This window comes from Abramis brama (assembly GCF_963993115.1).
Source record: "Abramis brama genome assembly, chromosome: 8".
Lineage (NCBI taxonomy): Eukaryota > Metazoa > Chordata > Actinopteri > Cypriniformes > Leuciscidae > Abramis > Abramis brama.
Window position 1 is genome coordinate 30,040,978 of NC_139970.1, and position 15,270 is coordinate 30,056,247.

At 34.3% G+C, this 15,270-nt stretch overlaps 1 protein-coding gene across 5 annotated transcripts; it reads right to left on the reverse strand.

Annotated features, from left to right (window-relative positions):
- Window positions 1-258: 258 nt before the first annotated feature.
- Window positions 259-14,556, reverse strand: LOC311088167 (sentrin-specific protease 7). Of its 5 annotated transcripts, none has more exons than XR_014607461.1 (21): window positions 14,408-14,548; window positions 13,908-14,019; window positions 12,979-13,104; window positions 11,596-11,699; window positions 9,980-10,508; window positions 9,259-9,553; window positions 7,143-7,321; window positions 6,910-6,987; window positions 6,708-6,741; window positions 6,304-6,501; window positions 5,960-6,207; window positions 5,585-5,721; window positions 4,898-5,014; window positions 2,835-2,954; window positions 2,619-2,711; window positions 2,206-2,310; window positions 2,070-2,107; window positions 1,895-1,938; window positions 972-1,040; window positions 692-842; window positions 259-585 (listed from the first exon to the last, which is right to left on the reverse strand). XR_014607461.1 is itself a non-coding variant. In XM_084121869.1 (21 exons), exons 2-21 carry the CDS (start codon window positions 14,016-14,018, stop codon window positions 406-408), a joined length of 2,970 nt encoding a protein of 989 aa, XP_083977995.1. In that variant the 5' UTR covers window position 14,019; window positions 14,408-14,556; the 3' UTR covers window positions 259-405. The 5 variants fall into 5 exon arrangements, 4 of the variants coding, with proteins under 4 accessions (XP_083977995.1, XP_083977993.1, XP_083977996.1 ...); XM_084121869.1 differs by having other exon boundaries at window positions 2,206-2,351; window positions 12,979-13,077; window positions 14,408-14,556; XM_084121867.1 differs by having other exon boundaries at window positions 2,206-2,351.
- Between the last annotated feature and the right edge of the window lie 714 nt (window positions 14,557-15,270).

The window sequence follows — 15,270 nt, forward strand, 5'->3', positions numbered from 1 at the left end:
AAGCCTCACCCGACTGCTCAACCAATCATGTGCTAATGGCTGGCTTCTCCTACATTCATTCATCACAACCAAAGCCACTTTTAAGAGAGACCACAATCACATATACAGAGAACAAACATCCTTGTTTAAAAGGTTCTTGTTTGTTGCGTAAAAGATCAAGGAATATTGATTTCATGCAGTATAACCCCTTTAAAAAAGTGCTACTTACCTCAAAGACACAGGCTATACAGAAAATCTGATATTAAAAAGGCAAAACTATTTGATTTAATTTCATCAACATTTATTTCTTTCTAAAGTTTTTACAACAATGTATACAAAAGCATAAAATAATACAAAAGTTTAAAAATCAGCTAAAATATATATACATCTAGGATAAAATAATCACGTGAACCTAAAAGCTTTACATCACTGAATGACATTTCCATGATCTATTCTATCTTCTAGAGCTTCATTTCCCAAAGAGCCTTTCTGAAATCTGTATAAGTTTAGGATGAGGTCTCGAATCTCCTCCCGTTTCCCTCGCACCTGTTGCCGTGGAAACCAGTGATCCAATCTCAATGGCAAGTCAAAGTGTAACACAGGGTCCTGAAAGATACACAAACAGCATTGCAGTTGCCTTTGTGGTCAAAACAGACTCTTACGCACATTTTTGTATTTGAAAATCCAGAATAAAGAACGAGTGCAAGTCTACCTGTAAAAAGCTTTCAGCATATTGTAGCAGGTAAAGGCCACAGTCACTGCTGTTGTCCTGTAGGGGGACCTTACAGTGGGAACCTACCATGTGGTCAACACTAAAGTCACGATGACCACCTCTCTTTGCCACCCACTCCACCTGAAGGTATCTAAAAAAAAACAACTCAAAATTAATCACTTCATGTAAAATATATATATATATATATTTATAACAATTATGATAATAACACAACATAAATGTGAGACAGTTGGACTGCTGTCAGAGAGCAAACACTCACTCGCGCAAGAGTTTGAAGATACGTTCATGAACCGATAACTTCAGGGAATCCATTATGAGAATACATGGTCTGAAAAAATAAAGAGTAAAATAATTCTTAATAATTCTCAACATTAAAAATGTTCTGCCCATTAAATGGCAAAATCCCTTAAATTAAACATTTCAATTAATTTGTTAATTTAAAATTTACACGTTAGCAGTGAAATTTATTTTCTGAAAGGCTGCCTAATAAAAATTATAGTTAGTAGAATGTTTAAAGTGGACCATGGAAATGAAGTGTTACCTCTAAGTAACTTTGCAACTACATGTCAACTGACACTCAGAGTATTAGTTGACTCTGTATGCTTAATATCAGCTAATAATAATAAAAATAACAGCTAATGTCTAATGTAAAAATATCCTGTGCGTTTCAGAACTCAAAACTTCATCGTTAATCCAAAAACAGCTTTTATTGAATCCCAGCTCAGAAAACAACTCATTTGGGATTTTGTCATATTATGACATAATAGTGCGACGAAAGACCGCCTCTGCAGAATCAAATCAATGCCTGCTTCTACATCATCGTGTCTTTGGCCCCGCCCACTGGCACGATAATGAGATGAGGAGAAGAGAGATACAGGATCACTGGACTAAACTGACGTCACCTTCCAAAGGATCCTTATGCTAGGAAAGTGGTTATTTATTTTCAATTATGTGAATGTCTCAGTGCAGTGACTCCCTTCATAATAAATGACGCTGTCTACAGTCTAATTTACAGCATGTTTGAACTGCTAAAATCAGGGTTGAAAATGGCCTTTTATTTCTAAATTATTTCTAAATTATGATCATTTTTGATGTAAAAATCATACTAACATTATAAGTGCACCTCAGGAAACATTATAAAAAAAAATGCAATTCATGACCCCTTTAAAAACACACACATACCTTTTACACACAGTTTGTCTTTTGCAGGTATTTTCCGTACAGTTCTACAGAAAGAGAAGCACAAGATTCTGCTGTTGCTGTGCATGTGCACATTATCTATCCATATTCCATTATACCAAATCAAATGTAATCCAGTGCAGATTTCTGACAGTTATCAACATTTATTTTGACTTACGAGAGGATGAGACGTGCTTGACTTTATATGACTGTCATCTAGATTAAGAACAAAAGTTTGTCTAGAATCATGAAATAATTCTTAAACTAGTAAGCATAAGTAGCTTAGTAGTAAAGCATTCAAATCAAATTTTTACCTGTATTATTGTCCTCATCAATGTTGGATCTATTCTCTCCATGTATCTCACCCTCAGACTCACCCAAACCTTCACTTCCATCCCTCTTCACATACTGCGGCTCTTCTAAGCCGGGGAAACAAATCACCACGAGGTACCAGTGAGCTCTAGAACAAACACCAGACTTGATATAAAATTCTTTTAAAAACAATATGATTCACGCAGGTTCATTCAAGGCAGGCAAATTAAATCTCACAAGTTGCATCATACGCATAAAGTCCAGTGAGCGGACAAAAGTCCATAATATATGTCCATATGAATGCAAACTAATGAACAGAAACTACTGATTTATATAAACACAATAAAAACACTGCCCCATAAAAGTAAGTATGGCTTAAGTATCCAAACAATGTATTTGTATAGCTAATACTCACTCTTGATTTACAGGCACAAACAGGAAGTCTTTGTCAAAGATGTCTACATGACGGGTCCATGTCCTCACACGCTGATGTCTTCTGACCTGAGCTCTGATGGCACATATCCATCATAAAAATATATGAATGTATTGTTGTGTAACACAAACTTTTTGTAACAATAAGCAAGTGAGCTGTATATATGAACTCTGTGTGTGCCGTGTGACAAATACTCACGGTGTGCTTGTACTGTCCTCATTAGCATTGTCTCTGCGTGTGAGCTGCTTATAGAAAAAACTGCTGAAAACATGAGATCTGTGTACAGATGCCGGCGGAGCCTTTTGCACCATAAGATACCTGAAACACACACACATAAAATACAGGAGTTAAAGCAAAAAAAAAAATCTGTGACTGAAAATGTTTCCTCGGCCAAATCCCATTCCACAGCCTGTCACACACCCAGTTTAAGAGCAGTTTTTTTCTTATTGTAATTAGGAGTATAGCGAGTACATGCTTTACCTTGACAAATGAAATACTCAAAGAAGATTTGCATTTAAAGAAAGGCCATTTTGAACTGCGTTTCTATTATTTACACACTTTTATGAAATTTCAATGTTTTTAATCTAATGCTTTTACAAGACTTGACTCTTTGTGATGTAGTCATACAAACAATTAACCATTAGCATAACTTTAACACAAGTTTCTTTTTCTCAAATTATAAAAGCCAACAGAGTTGGCTAAATTCAAGAATTCTAAATTCAGAGTTGGCTAAATTTTAACCTGAGCATTATAAAAAATTATAACGCATGTTTAACTCAACCTGTTAACACTGAAGAGAAGAGGGAAACTAATAGCACCAGAATCAGAAAAAAAAGTGCATTTATGGTAGGGATGGGCATTTCAAGCAAAAATAATATTTGATGATCGCTGGGAATTATTCTATCTATAATTATAATTATTTGAAAATCACACCCCTACCCCCACATGCTCACCGTAAACGCGTTCGCTCAAATCCCGCACCGACATTACATTTCTCTGTACTGTAGGCCTACTATACGTGTTGTAGCCATTAAAATAAAACGCATTTAGTTTCATATGCATGTTTAAATCATATAATGTTATTTTTAAATTTCACCTATGTTGATTATATGAAAAGTAAACAGCATGAGTAAGATAGCATCATAAGATGCGCAATATATCGGGAGAAATGGAGTGGGTCAAACATGATTTTGACCACTTCATTAAAGAAAGGCTTTATACAAAACAAAACTTAAAGTGAATTTTGTTTTGTATAAATTGTATCTTAATTTTAAATCAATGTTTCATCAACCAATTGCCTAGATTTAATAAATGAGAAGCAAATATAGCAGACAATATAATCAGGAGGCGCCAGCGCGATTGCATTGCTCGTGAACTGGAGCTCGTCTCATAAATGAACCGAAACTCAGTGTATAGGCTAAGTACACAGGCATGAGAAATATATCTAAAGAAAGCTTGAAATGTCTACTTTTAAACAAAACAATTCCAAACTAAAAGAAACCGACTACTTTCTTATGTAATCCGTAAAAGTGCATTTCTCTCTATAGGCGCTAGCCTACATTTGGACATTTTTGTGTAATTCTATTTATTAAACGTATAGAATACTTTCCAAACCGTTACATATAGTATTATAAATGTTGTGTTCAGACGTTCATGATATAAAAAAATGAAACATATCAGAATAACCTTTAAAATGGAGTGAACACGGAGCAGTTCCACTCCAGGCTTTGATCACATCCCCCTCAGCAGGGTGAATACACCTCGTCTTTCCTTAATTTAAGACCTACTCAAACTAAAATTAAGACATTTATTACACTATTTGAGAAATGTAAGCCTATTTACAGCCTTAAAATTAAAAGACATTAAGGACAGACTGGAAACCTGCAATTGACAGAAATCCAAACTTTAATCCCTGAAAATACAAAATCAGTTTGTGAGTTTGTAACCGATATTCAAAAGAGTATTGGTTGACATGCCTGGTAGCAAGTAAATAAGACATCTTCTGGGTTATGTTGAGTTCAAATTTAAGCACCTAAAAATTGTATGTAAAAAAACAAAAAAAGCAAATGGTTGGTTGTTTTCCACATCATTAAGACAGGCAACTATGTGCAGGTTTTGAGCAGAACCAGATGCCAATTGGACCAATTTTTATGCTTATAGTCAAAAGTCCCAGTTCTTAACCCCTTTCATCCCCGAATAACTGTGAAGGATTGGATCTAATTCAACTCCTCCCACACTGAAATATTGTGTCTTAGTCTTACTTGAGGTAGAAGTCGATGATGACATCATTAAGAAACTCGCCGCTGTCTAAACATTCCAGGTCCTCTGTCGTCACGGTGAGGGCTCCTTTCGAGGGCGGAGGAGGGAACAGAATCAATCTAAACAGGGAGGAATAGTGGTAAATTAGGACTGAGGTACAGAGAATGTGTGTAAATATAGGGTTATAATTTTATTCAAGACTGAGTATGCAACTGTTCAAAAGTCAGTCTTTTTTTAAAGAAATTAATACTTGTTAAATTCCTGTCACTTTGGATCAAAGAATTGTTTAATGTTTCAAAGAAATGCTGTTCTTCTGAACTTTCTATTCATCAAAGAATCTTGAAAAAAAAGTATTCAGTATTCGCAAAAATATTAACAGCACAGCTGTTTTCAACATTGATAATAAGAGTTTTTTCTTGAGCACTAAATCAGCATAATAGAATGATTTCTGAAGGATCATGTGACACTGAAGATTGGAGTAAAGGCTGCTGAAAATCCAGCTTTGTCAGCACAGGAATAAATTACATTTTAAAATATATTCAAATAGAAAGCAGTTATTTTAAATTGTAATATTTCATTATTTTACTTTTTTAACTGTATTTTGGTAAAATAAATGCAGCCTCCAGACTCCAAACTTTTGAATGAGATAGTAAATCCCCCTTAAACATGGTAAAATCACAAGTTTTCACCTGCGTGCCGGGACAGAGTGTCTGTACGGTGTCCATTCTGCCCCAATTGTAGGTGCCAAGGAAACACTATATGAACCCTGAGCTTTTCTATGGCACAGAGTGTAGACTGGCTTCAACTGAACATCAGAATCCTGACACTGGAGACACACATTCAATCCATGAAATGGCTATATAAAATGGAAAACATTTAATATAGCCTCCTATAATCAATAATTCTGTCTAAGTTTCCCACATCAAACTAAGCGGGAAAACAGATCATCCAAAAACCACGATGGTAACAAAATTACTAACATTAAAAGTGAACTTCAGGGAAGAACAAGAAGAAAAAAAGCAAACATGCAAACCAGAATCATAGATACAATATTTTGTCTGAACCTTCACAGCAGATACAGCTGCATGTGCAGTGCTGGTTTGTGCATCAATTTTGGGCGTCAGCAGCTGGAGCAGGTGTGTTTCCTGGGAGCTCTGCAGCAGTTTCAGGCTGTCCGGCTGTGAGAGGGGGGACGAGAGGTCCGAGCCGTTCTGCTTCAAAACCACCATGTCCATTAAAGAGGCCAAGAGCGCACTCATTATACCAGTAACAGGTTCAGCCAAACACAGCAACACACATGTACTGCCTTCAGCTGTACACACACAGGAAAACATATGTAAAAGGAGAGAGGATAAAAAAAAAAGTACTGTCATTACTTTCAAAAAAATAAACAAATCAGTAATCTCACCTGGACGCGTGCCTGACTCGATGACAGACAGGTCATTGTGTAGTTGGTGTGCCTGAGCATCAGACAGCCAAAAGAAGAGCAGAGAAGGGGGCGGGACCTCATCATCCTTAACCAGGCCACACCCCCTTAATGTAGCCCCCTCCCACACACTGTATTTGCACACACTAGCAGTTGATATAGAAATTTTCACTGAAGAATCTGAGTAAACAAAAACAAAACAGACAGATGTTTACAAAAATCTAAACATAAGGTATATCTTGCATATATCTTACCTTGATCTATATCTAATCTATATTATAAAATAAAAAAATATGAAAATCTAAAATCTACAAAAGAAAACAGTAAATGCTTAAAAATAAGTAATTTACACTTCACTAGATCATTTTTGTTTAAAACAGGTTTACCTTTCAACGAAAAGGTGATCTTGTCTGTAGTAATCTGAAAAATAGTATATTAAAAATCAGTGACACTCCCTCATTCCTTCCAGTGAAACCTTCCTCATACACTTCCTGTTATATTACGTAAAACATATCTTTATAACTTTGATAAAAATGATTCAGACATATTTGATCACTCCAACCCATCACATCAACATATCGTTCTCACCGTCATACTCTCATTGGATGTGACATTAACTCCACCCATGTGAAGGGAAGACAGCAGTAGCTCTATCACAGCAGAATTCTGACAATGAAAACATACAAACACACATCAGTACCAGTGACCAGCTGCAACACACCCCTTATGTTAAGCTAGATGGTTTACTATATATAGATGAGCTATATATTTAGTAAACTAACCATATTATTTTAGTCCAGTATTTAGATAATCATACAAACCTGGTCATACATCTCTGTAGCTTGTAAGTTACACTCAGGTGTGTTTTTCTGCTCATAAACTCTTGCTGATTCATCTACTTTATTCATGAACTTTGCACACTCCAGTGGCTGGATGTTTAAAGCAGAGGCTTCCTCTTCTCTTTCCTCGTCTTCATCATCCTCTTCACTGGAGAGAACAACTAAGCAAGGTAATGATAGAATTATTGTTTTTAAATAATAAACATACAAAGTTTAGAAGTAAAACATGAGGTAGACAACTTTAGAAAAAATGATTTGTTATATCTGTAATAATTACGATGTTTTGATATTTTAATGTATATTTATATTTATCAATGTATTTATAATGTATAAATGTATATTTATCAATTACATACACTACTGCTCAAAAGTTTGGCGTGGATTAGATTTTCAAAAATGTTTTTGAAAGTCTCTTATGCTCACCAAGGCTGCATTTATTTGATTAAACAATGTGAAATATCATTACAATTTAAAATAACCTGTAATGGTAAACTGAATTTTGGCTGTCTTCAGTTTCACATGATCCTTCGGAAATCATTCTAATATGCTTATTTGGTGCTCAAGAAACAATTCTTATAATAATAAATGTTGGAAACAGTTGTGCTGCTTAATACTTTTGTGGGAACTGTGATATATTTTTTTTCCAGGATTCTTGATGATGAATAGAAAATTCAAAAGGAAGTTTGATGAAAGTGTTTTTTACTGCCACTTTTGATCTATTTAATCCTCACTGGATATATGAACTAATTTCTTTCAAAGAAATAAAATCATACTGACATAAACTTTTGAATGGCAGAGTAAGTCATGACGCATGGCAAGTTATTTGCTTTAAAATGTTTTATTACAACATATGTAGCTAAACCTTTTTTTAAACGTTTATTACTATGTACTGTTATTAGGGGTGTGAGTGACGATACACTTATGTCACGATTTAATACAAATCACGATACTGAACAATATTTTAAGCCAAAATCTTAATTTTTTTAATTATTATTACTTCTACGACATGTGGTGAAAAGTTAACAAAAAAAATCAACTGTTGTTTAAAATGCTCAAATTTTTATGTACTTGGGGTAGTGGACTTGAATAGACTTGAACTCGGTCCTGGTCCCAATACACAGGGCAGTGGTGACACCAGAAAAAAAAATATTCATGATTCTGAAGCTGAAAATGCAGAATTATGTTAGAAACATATGCTTGCACTGTCACTGACTACATATAAATAAAATGTAGGCCCTTTTTTCACTGGCAAAATCAGACATTTGGCATTATTAAGACCCACAAATATTCCCCCATTGCATTATTATACACTATATTAAACATTAGCTATATATAGTAGTTTAATGTAATGTAGTGCTGTCACTAAAACTATTACACTCGCAGTACACTCATGCTTTCAATGCAGGCATCCTGGTGCTCATGGAGCAAAGTCCTGTCTCTCACTTTATTAATGCACTTACATGGTAAGAATAATCCATCTAAAACACTTTGAATCATCATACTACTACAACTAAATGCGATACGGTGATTAAAATGATGTTTGCACTTTCACTTTGAGGAGCCGCTCCAGCACGAAGCAATCAATCAAAGTTCTAATCAAAATTGTCTCCATTTACTCACTCTCATGTTGTTCGCAAGCGTCACACATTTGAACGTCCATGTTTACTACAGTAAATGCATTGCAAATCTGTTTATCATAAAGCCATCGTGTCTCTTCATAAGACATGAATTTGGATTAGACCGCTCGATTGATTAATTTTACAATGCCTTTTTTTTTTAAGTTTTAGAGGAATGGACTTTAAATGAAGGAACAGGGATCTCTCAGGTTTCTTAAATATCTTCATTTGTGTTTGGAAGATAAACAAAAATCTTATAGGTTTGAAACGACATGATGACAGAATTTACATTTTTAGGCGAATTATAGCCTACCTTATAAATAGAGTAAGCTGAGTCTTGGATAAAACTCTATATCGTGATCACCGATTTATATCGTCACATTTTTATATCGCAACAAATAGATATAATGATATATAGTTACACCTCTAATTGGTACATGTTAATGAAAATGATTGCTGAATATTGGGCACTAATCACTTACTAGGTTCAGATGGGTTGAGCGTAAAGGATTCTATGATGAAGCTCTGTCCCTCTGTGCTCCCAGAGGTGGGGTATGAGTTGGGACCCTGTTCACCTGAGAAGCTATCCACACGACATCTTTTGGCTGGGATCTGCCCCTCAGCCCCGACCGAGAGGCGCAACACACTTCCTCTCATCCCTTCCACTTCCTGCACCACCTCTCCATTCTTGCGCAAGTGATTTTCCTCATCTCCTGCAGAATCCTTTGAGGGCTCTTGTGTTTCTCTCATTTCTTGCTTATTGGGTAGATCAAAATTCTGTAAAATCGAAGGCAGAATCAAAAAGGATGATCTACAATTAAATGGTAATGTTTCTAAGTGAATCCTAAACTGATGTACTTAAGAATATATTATTCTTATATTTTTCTTTGCTAAACCTAATAATTGCGATTAATCTCATGATTACTAATTATGAGATAAGATAGTGCAATTAATTTATTTTTTGAAACATAATTTGTTATTTATATGGAAACCACCATAATTCATTTTTTCCAGGATTCTTTGATGAATAGAAACTTCTTGTAACATTATAAATGTCTTTACTGTCACTTTTCATCAATTTATTGCATCCTTGCTTAAAGTAATAATTTCTTTCTAAAAAAAAAAAAAGCCTGACCCCAAACTTTTGAATGGCAGTGCACATTAAATGTTCCAATGTCTTTTGCCAAGGTGTACAGGTCTTACCTCACTATCTGATATTTCTTCTCTCAGGCTACCCTGCATTTCTAATGGTGAGGAAAGCACTTCCTCATGCTGTGGAGATCCTTCAAGAAGTGATGCGTCATTCTCTTTAAAAGTAAATGGTTTGTTCTGTTTAGCAAACTGTTCACTAATCTGAACAGCCTGTGGCGAGTCGCTTTCTCTGGGTGAACAAGAGTTACTTGATACTTCAGATGAATCCGGGAGTTTCAGTGATGAGTTCAGTTGTTTGGATTGCAGATTTTTGATTTCCTTTTGTAGACATGATTCATTTTCAGTAGATGACTCAGTCGGATTATGGGATGGTGAAGTGGCATTTGGTTCAGTAGAGTCTGTTCCTCCTCTTTTTGTTAAACTGGATCTCCTCTTTTCTTTAAGCGTGGCTGTTGAGGTGTGATCACTCCGTCTTTTGCTCTCTGATTGGTCTGTCTTTTTGAAAGTCTGCCCACTACATTTTAGATTCCGTCCGATCTCTGTCTGAAGAACATCTTCTAAGACAACTTTAACCTGACGCCTGTGGGAAAAGAATAATAAATATTAAATAATCAACACTCAAATTGATATTGCTCAAACATAAACATACACACACACACACACACACACACACACACACATATATATATATATATATATATAAATAAGTAAATGACAAACATAATGAAACAAATGACTGCCAAATAAAGATCACAAAATATTTTTAAATTATAAATCGTAAATTATATTTGCCTCAACAAAATACAGTATAAAAATACTGTAGCTCCTTAACTACATGACAGACAGTTTAAACATTTGGTACATGCTGCACAGCTGTTTATTGACTTTTTAACTAATGGTACATTAGCCATTTTAACGTATTAGCAGTGTGCACATGGAATGAAACGGGTCAACATGCACAGATGGTGCGCAAATGATAAGAAAAAAAACGTCAGTAGGAGAGTGTAGATGTGCACCATATCATGCAAAACAGGATTTCCCTCTGCTCATTTGAAACAAGAGTCTGATATACTATATTCTATATAAATTCTCGGTTTGGTTGGATGGTTCTCGGATGGTTTAATGAAAGTAAGCATTAAAAAAATTATGCGTTACACAACACAAAAACAGCGATTTAGTATTTTTTGTATTTTTCAAAACTTTATCCAGCAAGCCTATTTCAAGGATCTGAAAGAGGGTGGAAAATGACTAAAAATGACTTGATTAAAATTATAAGTGGACATCAGGGAAAATAATACAAAAACTGGCCAAGGAGCCAGTTTTCATAGGAATTTGTTAATGCCAGATAAGAGACACTTCAGTTCTAGCACTATGCAAAATGCACTCAATGCATCACTTCCTCTGCCAGGAAACAGGTGTTGGGTAATCAAGAATGTTACAAATTCTGTTTAAAACCTCAAAATACATGCAATATTGAGTCTATAACACAAAATATCACACATGCAATTGACAGCAAGTCATTCTTTTGTCATTTGTGTGGTTCAAAACGACATAATTCAGATAATGCAATGTAAAAAATACACACAACATAACTAAACTTTTACAGTGAGTGACGAAGAACGGGCTTCGCCTTCGGGATCTGAAGGTTAATGGGGAAAGCACGTTACCTTTGGATTTCCTGCCATGCTGTATGTTCTTTAATGCTGTTTTTTAGTGATTTGGGATCTGACTGGGAGGATGTACCATTTGAGGCCAGCTGTGTCCAGTGGATCTAACAATACAAAAAACAAAAAACAAAGCCAATCAGAAACTGCCAAACATCAGGACATATCAGGTTGAATTGTTAACAGAGGTAGTTTACTGGATCAGGAAAACATCTAAAAACAGATAAACACATTCTATATTAATTTGCCAAAAGAATTCTGTGCTTGGCAACCATATAGGTATGCTTATAAACTATATAACTTGGTGAACATGCATAATGTATTGAACACTTGTGTGTTTTATCATATTGCTGTAGTTTCTGATTTATAAAAGCAATAACACTCAAAAGAACTATAATTATTTGACTAAATGTGCAAGATAAATATTATTTGCTTCTATGTATTCTGTCAACACTGCTGCTTATACATCAATTGTGTTAACCTTACATGAGTTACATAGATTTTCTTACACAATTATGAGATAATTAATTATAAATATATAAATATATATATATATATTTTTTTATTTTTTTTTTATAAATAATTATCTCATAATTGTGTAAGAAAATCTATGTAATATACATATATACATATATATATATATATATATATATATATATATATATATATATATACATACATATATATATATATATATATATATATATATATATATATATATATATATATATATGTGTCATCTGTCATACACCTGGTGAAAAACTCCTGGTGATATATTGTCTTTTGTGTTTTTCTCTCTCTCTCTGATGTTTCAAAGCTAATAAACAAATGCTGTGAGAAGCAACTTGGGTATAATTATTTCTTTCTGCAGTCAAGGTAAGAGGAGAGTTTAGGAAGTCAGATAATATGTTTCCAATTAAAAATATTTATGCACGTCAGGTGGGCATGCATATTATGGGATGTCGATGAATATTATGGGATGTCAAGAACTGAAAAATGTACTTATATGATAAAAGGAAGAATAAGAGGCCTAATGATAATCTGCTCATTTTTTTATCCAATCAATTTGAAAGTCTTTGTTCAATGATAAAAGAATATGTATGATCTTACTGAATAAATACTCTGTTTTGCTCGGAGCTCACTTTGTAGGTCTCTCAGATATGTTTTGGTAGTAAGAGAAACATATCTGAATCGCGATTTCACATAAATACATTCTATTTAATTTTTACCATTGAGTTGCCTGACTTTAATTTTATTGGTGAATTTCCACCACAAATGTCCATAATGTCTTAGTTCAAATGTAGTACTTTACTAGAACTTGAAAAAAAAAATGTCAACAAATACACAAACACATATAATGCATCATTTCCTGTCCATCTCATTCACCTTGGAGTTGTTCTTTGTCAGATCTTTAAACATCTCCATATCTGCACACTCATCCTCAGCTGTGGAAACTCTCCTGGGGATCTTAAGGGGACTTTCAGTCTGAGACACATGAAGAGATGGGCTAAACTTTTGATGCAGAGAGATCCAGGCATACAAGCAATAATTATGTCAGACTCAGAGATCAAATTTGAATAAGGACTAAACAATTTATTAAGTAAACATGTAAAATGATAAAGACGATAAATTAAGTAAATATGAAAATTATAATAACAAATAGGTTTAAACATAATAAGGTTTCTCTTATTAAATAGTTTATAATGAAATCCAAAGTATTGTATCTAACAGATGAAGATTCTGAAGATCTGAGTATAAAGAAAAGCCCCAAAAGTAGTAAGACATTTGCACAATGAAAGGAGATGTAAAAGAAAAGAGACACCATTTGTAAATAATCAAACATATCAGCGCATATAGTAGAAAATATATAAATGATTAAAGAAATCAATAACATGTAAAAGAATAATAATGCAACAAGGAATATAGCAATGATAATTAAATGAATACATAGCTATCAGTGACAAGAGATTAATAAGATTCATAAAAAGGAATGATTAATAAAAGATATTAATCAAAAGAATAAATTTGAACATGAATAGTTTTGCATACACTAACTTTGTTTTAAGGTGTCCTTGTTACAGTGTAATAATACATTAAGTAATGAGTAATGTTAATTAACAGCATGTACTTACTATAAGGTTAGGGTTAGTTGCATGTAATTACACATAATTTACTGTTATTACAACAATAAGTACATGTAACTTATGTAACTAGGACACTGTAAAATAACGTGTTACCGAATGATTTAGGTGAAAGCACTGAAACACTGTAAACACCTCACTCCTTCCTCAATTTTGTTTAAGTCATGGACATACCTGACAGTGGCCACGTTTGAGCCCAGGTGAGAGAGTCAGAGCTCTCCTCCGGTCCAGAGTAAGTTTACACGGATCAGAAAGAGGGCTGTTGCGGGTTTTTTCATGTGGCATTCTGCAAACAGATGTTTCAAGGCCTCTTTGAGATCACAGATAAAGCAGTGAGAAGAACAACAATCAGGACAGGATAAGAACCTTAATATACTACTTTGCAGATTGTTTTCTTTTATCTCTAGATAAAAGCGTCTGCTAAATGAATGCATTTAAATGTACCGCTGCAACCAGTCCTAGAAGAGCTAAATCAGATTATTTTATCATTAGATGACTTTAACTAATATACCGAGTCAAAAATCTGCACATTGTAACTATTCACTTCTGTCAGTGCAGTAAAACAGTCAGCAATTTACACTGATGCACATTAAAAGTGATCTTAACTGGCCTGTAGCTAAATACAATGTCATATTATACCTTCATCTGGTTTCAGGTTTATATATTACACCTACTTTTTAAGTCCAGGAGTCAGTTTAAGCTGTAGAACATGTTTAATGAAGATAATTCAGTTGCTGAACAGAAATGAGCACATGAATATTAGGATTATATTCCTCGATTGAAAACTTCCGCCACTCACAGGAAGTCGGGTTCTCTTCTTCTCTTCTCCCCACAAGGTATTGTGCGCCATCTAGCGCCATGGAGGAAATGTTGAGTTAAATATAAACTAGCGTAAGCTCCTTTTTTCCCTGAGTTTGAATCATAGACTGTACGAAATTACAAAGTATGGACAAAACAAAAGTATTCGGACACTCAAACAATATGTCTTTGTTGAGCATTTATTAAAAATAAACAAAAAACAGTGATGTTATAGGGAGCTGGTTCTCTCTATTCTCTCTCTTCAAAAGCTTTTATTATGTTGGAACATGACAGTAGGGATTTGGTCCCATTCAGACATAAGATCACCAGTGTGTTCAGGCACTGATGGAGTCTCACAGTCAGCAATCCAATTCATCCTATAGGTGTTCAAATGGGGTTCAGGTCTAGACTTTGTTCAGGTTTACATAATCACATCAGGGTCAGTAGGACATTTGTCTATGCACAGGGACATTGTCATGCTGGAGCAGAAAACAACCGTCCTCAAACTGATTATAATATAATACAACTAATATAATATATGTATAATATAATGCAAATCTTATTTGCTTTCGTGTTTACATTCTGTGACACAAAATCCTTTCCCTGTCAATATTGTTCACCATGACCATTACAATTACACATCTAAATAACAATACATATATTTTCAACTTTCATGTTGTTTGAAATAAATCCTTTGATTACGGAGATCATCTCTAACCCTGTGGAGGAATTATGTTAT

Excerpts from the sequence above, each read along its gene's own strand:
- LOC311088167 (XM_084121867.1), bottom strand. The coding sequence starts at position 14,018 with ATGCCACATGAAAAAACCCGCAACAGCCCTCTTTCTGATCCGTGTAAA. Across the intron at positions 10,509-11,595 it reads GCATGGCAGGAAATCCAAAG|GCGTCAGGTTAAAGTTGTCT; the intron begins GTAACGTGCTTT and ends CTTTTCCCACAG. Across the intron at positions 5,722-5,959 it reads CAGCTGTATCTGCTGTGAAG|TGTCAGGATTCTGATGTTCA; the intron begins GTTCAGACAAAA and ends GTGTGTCTCCAG.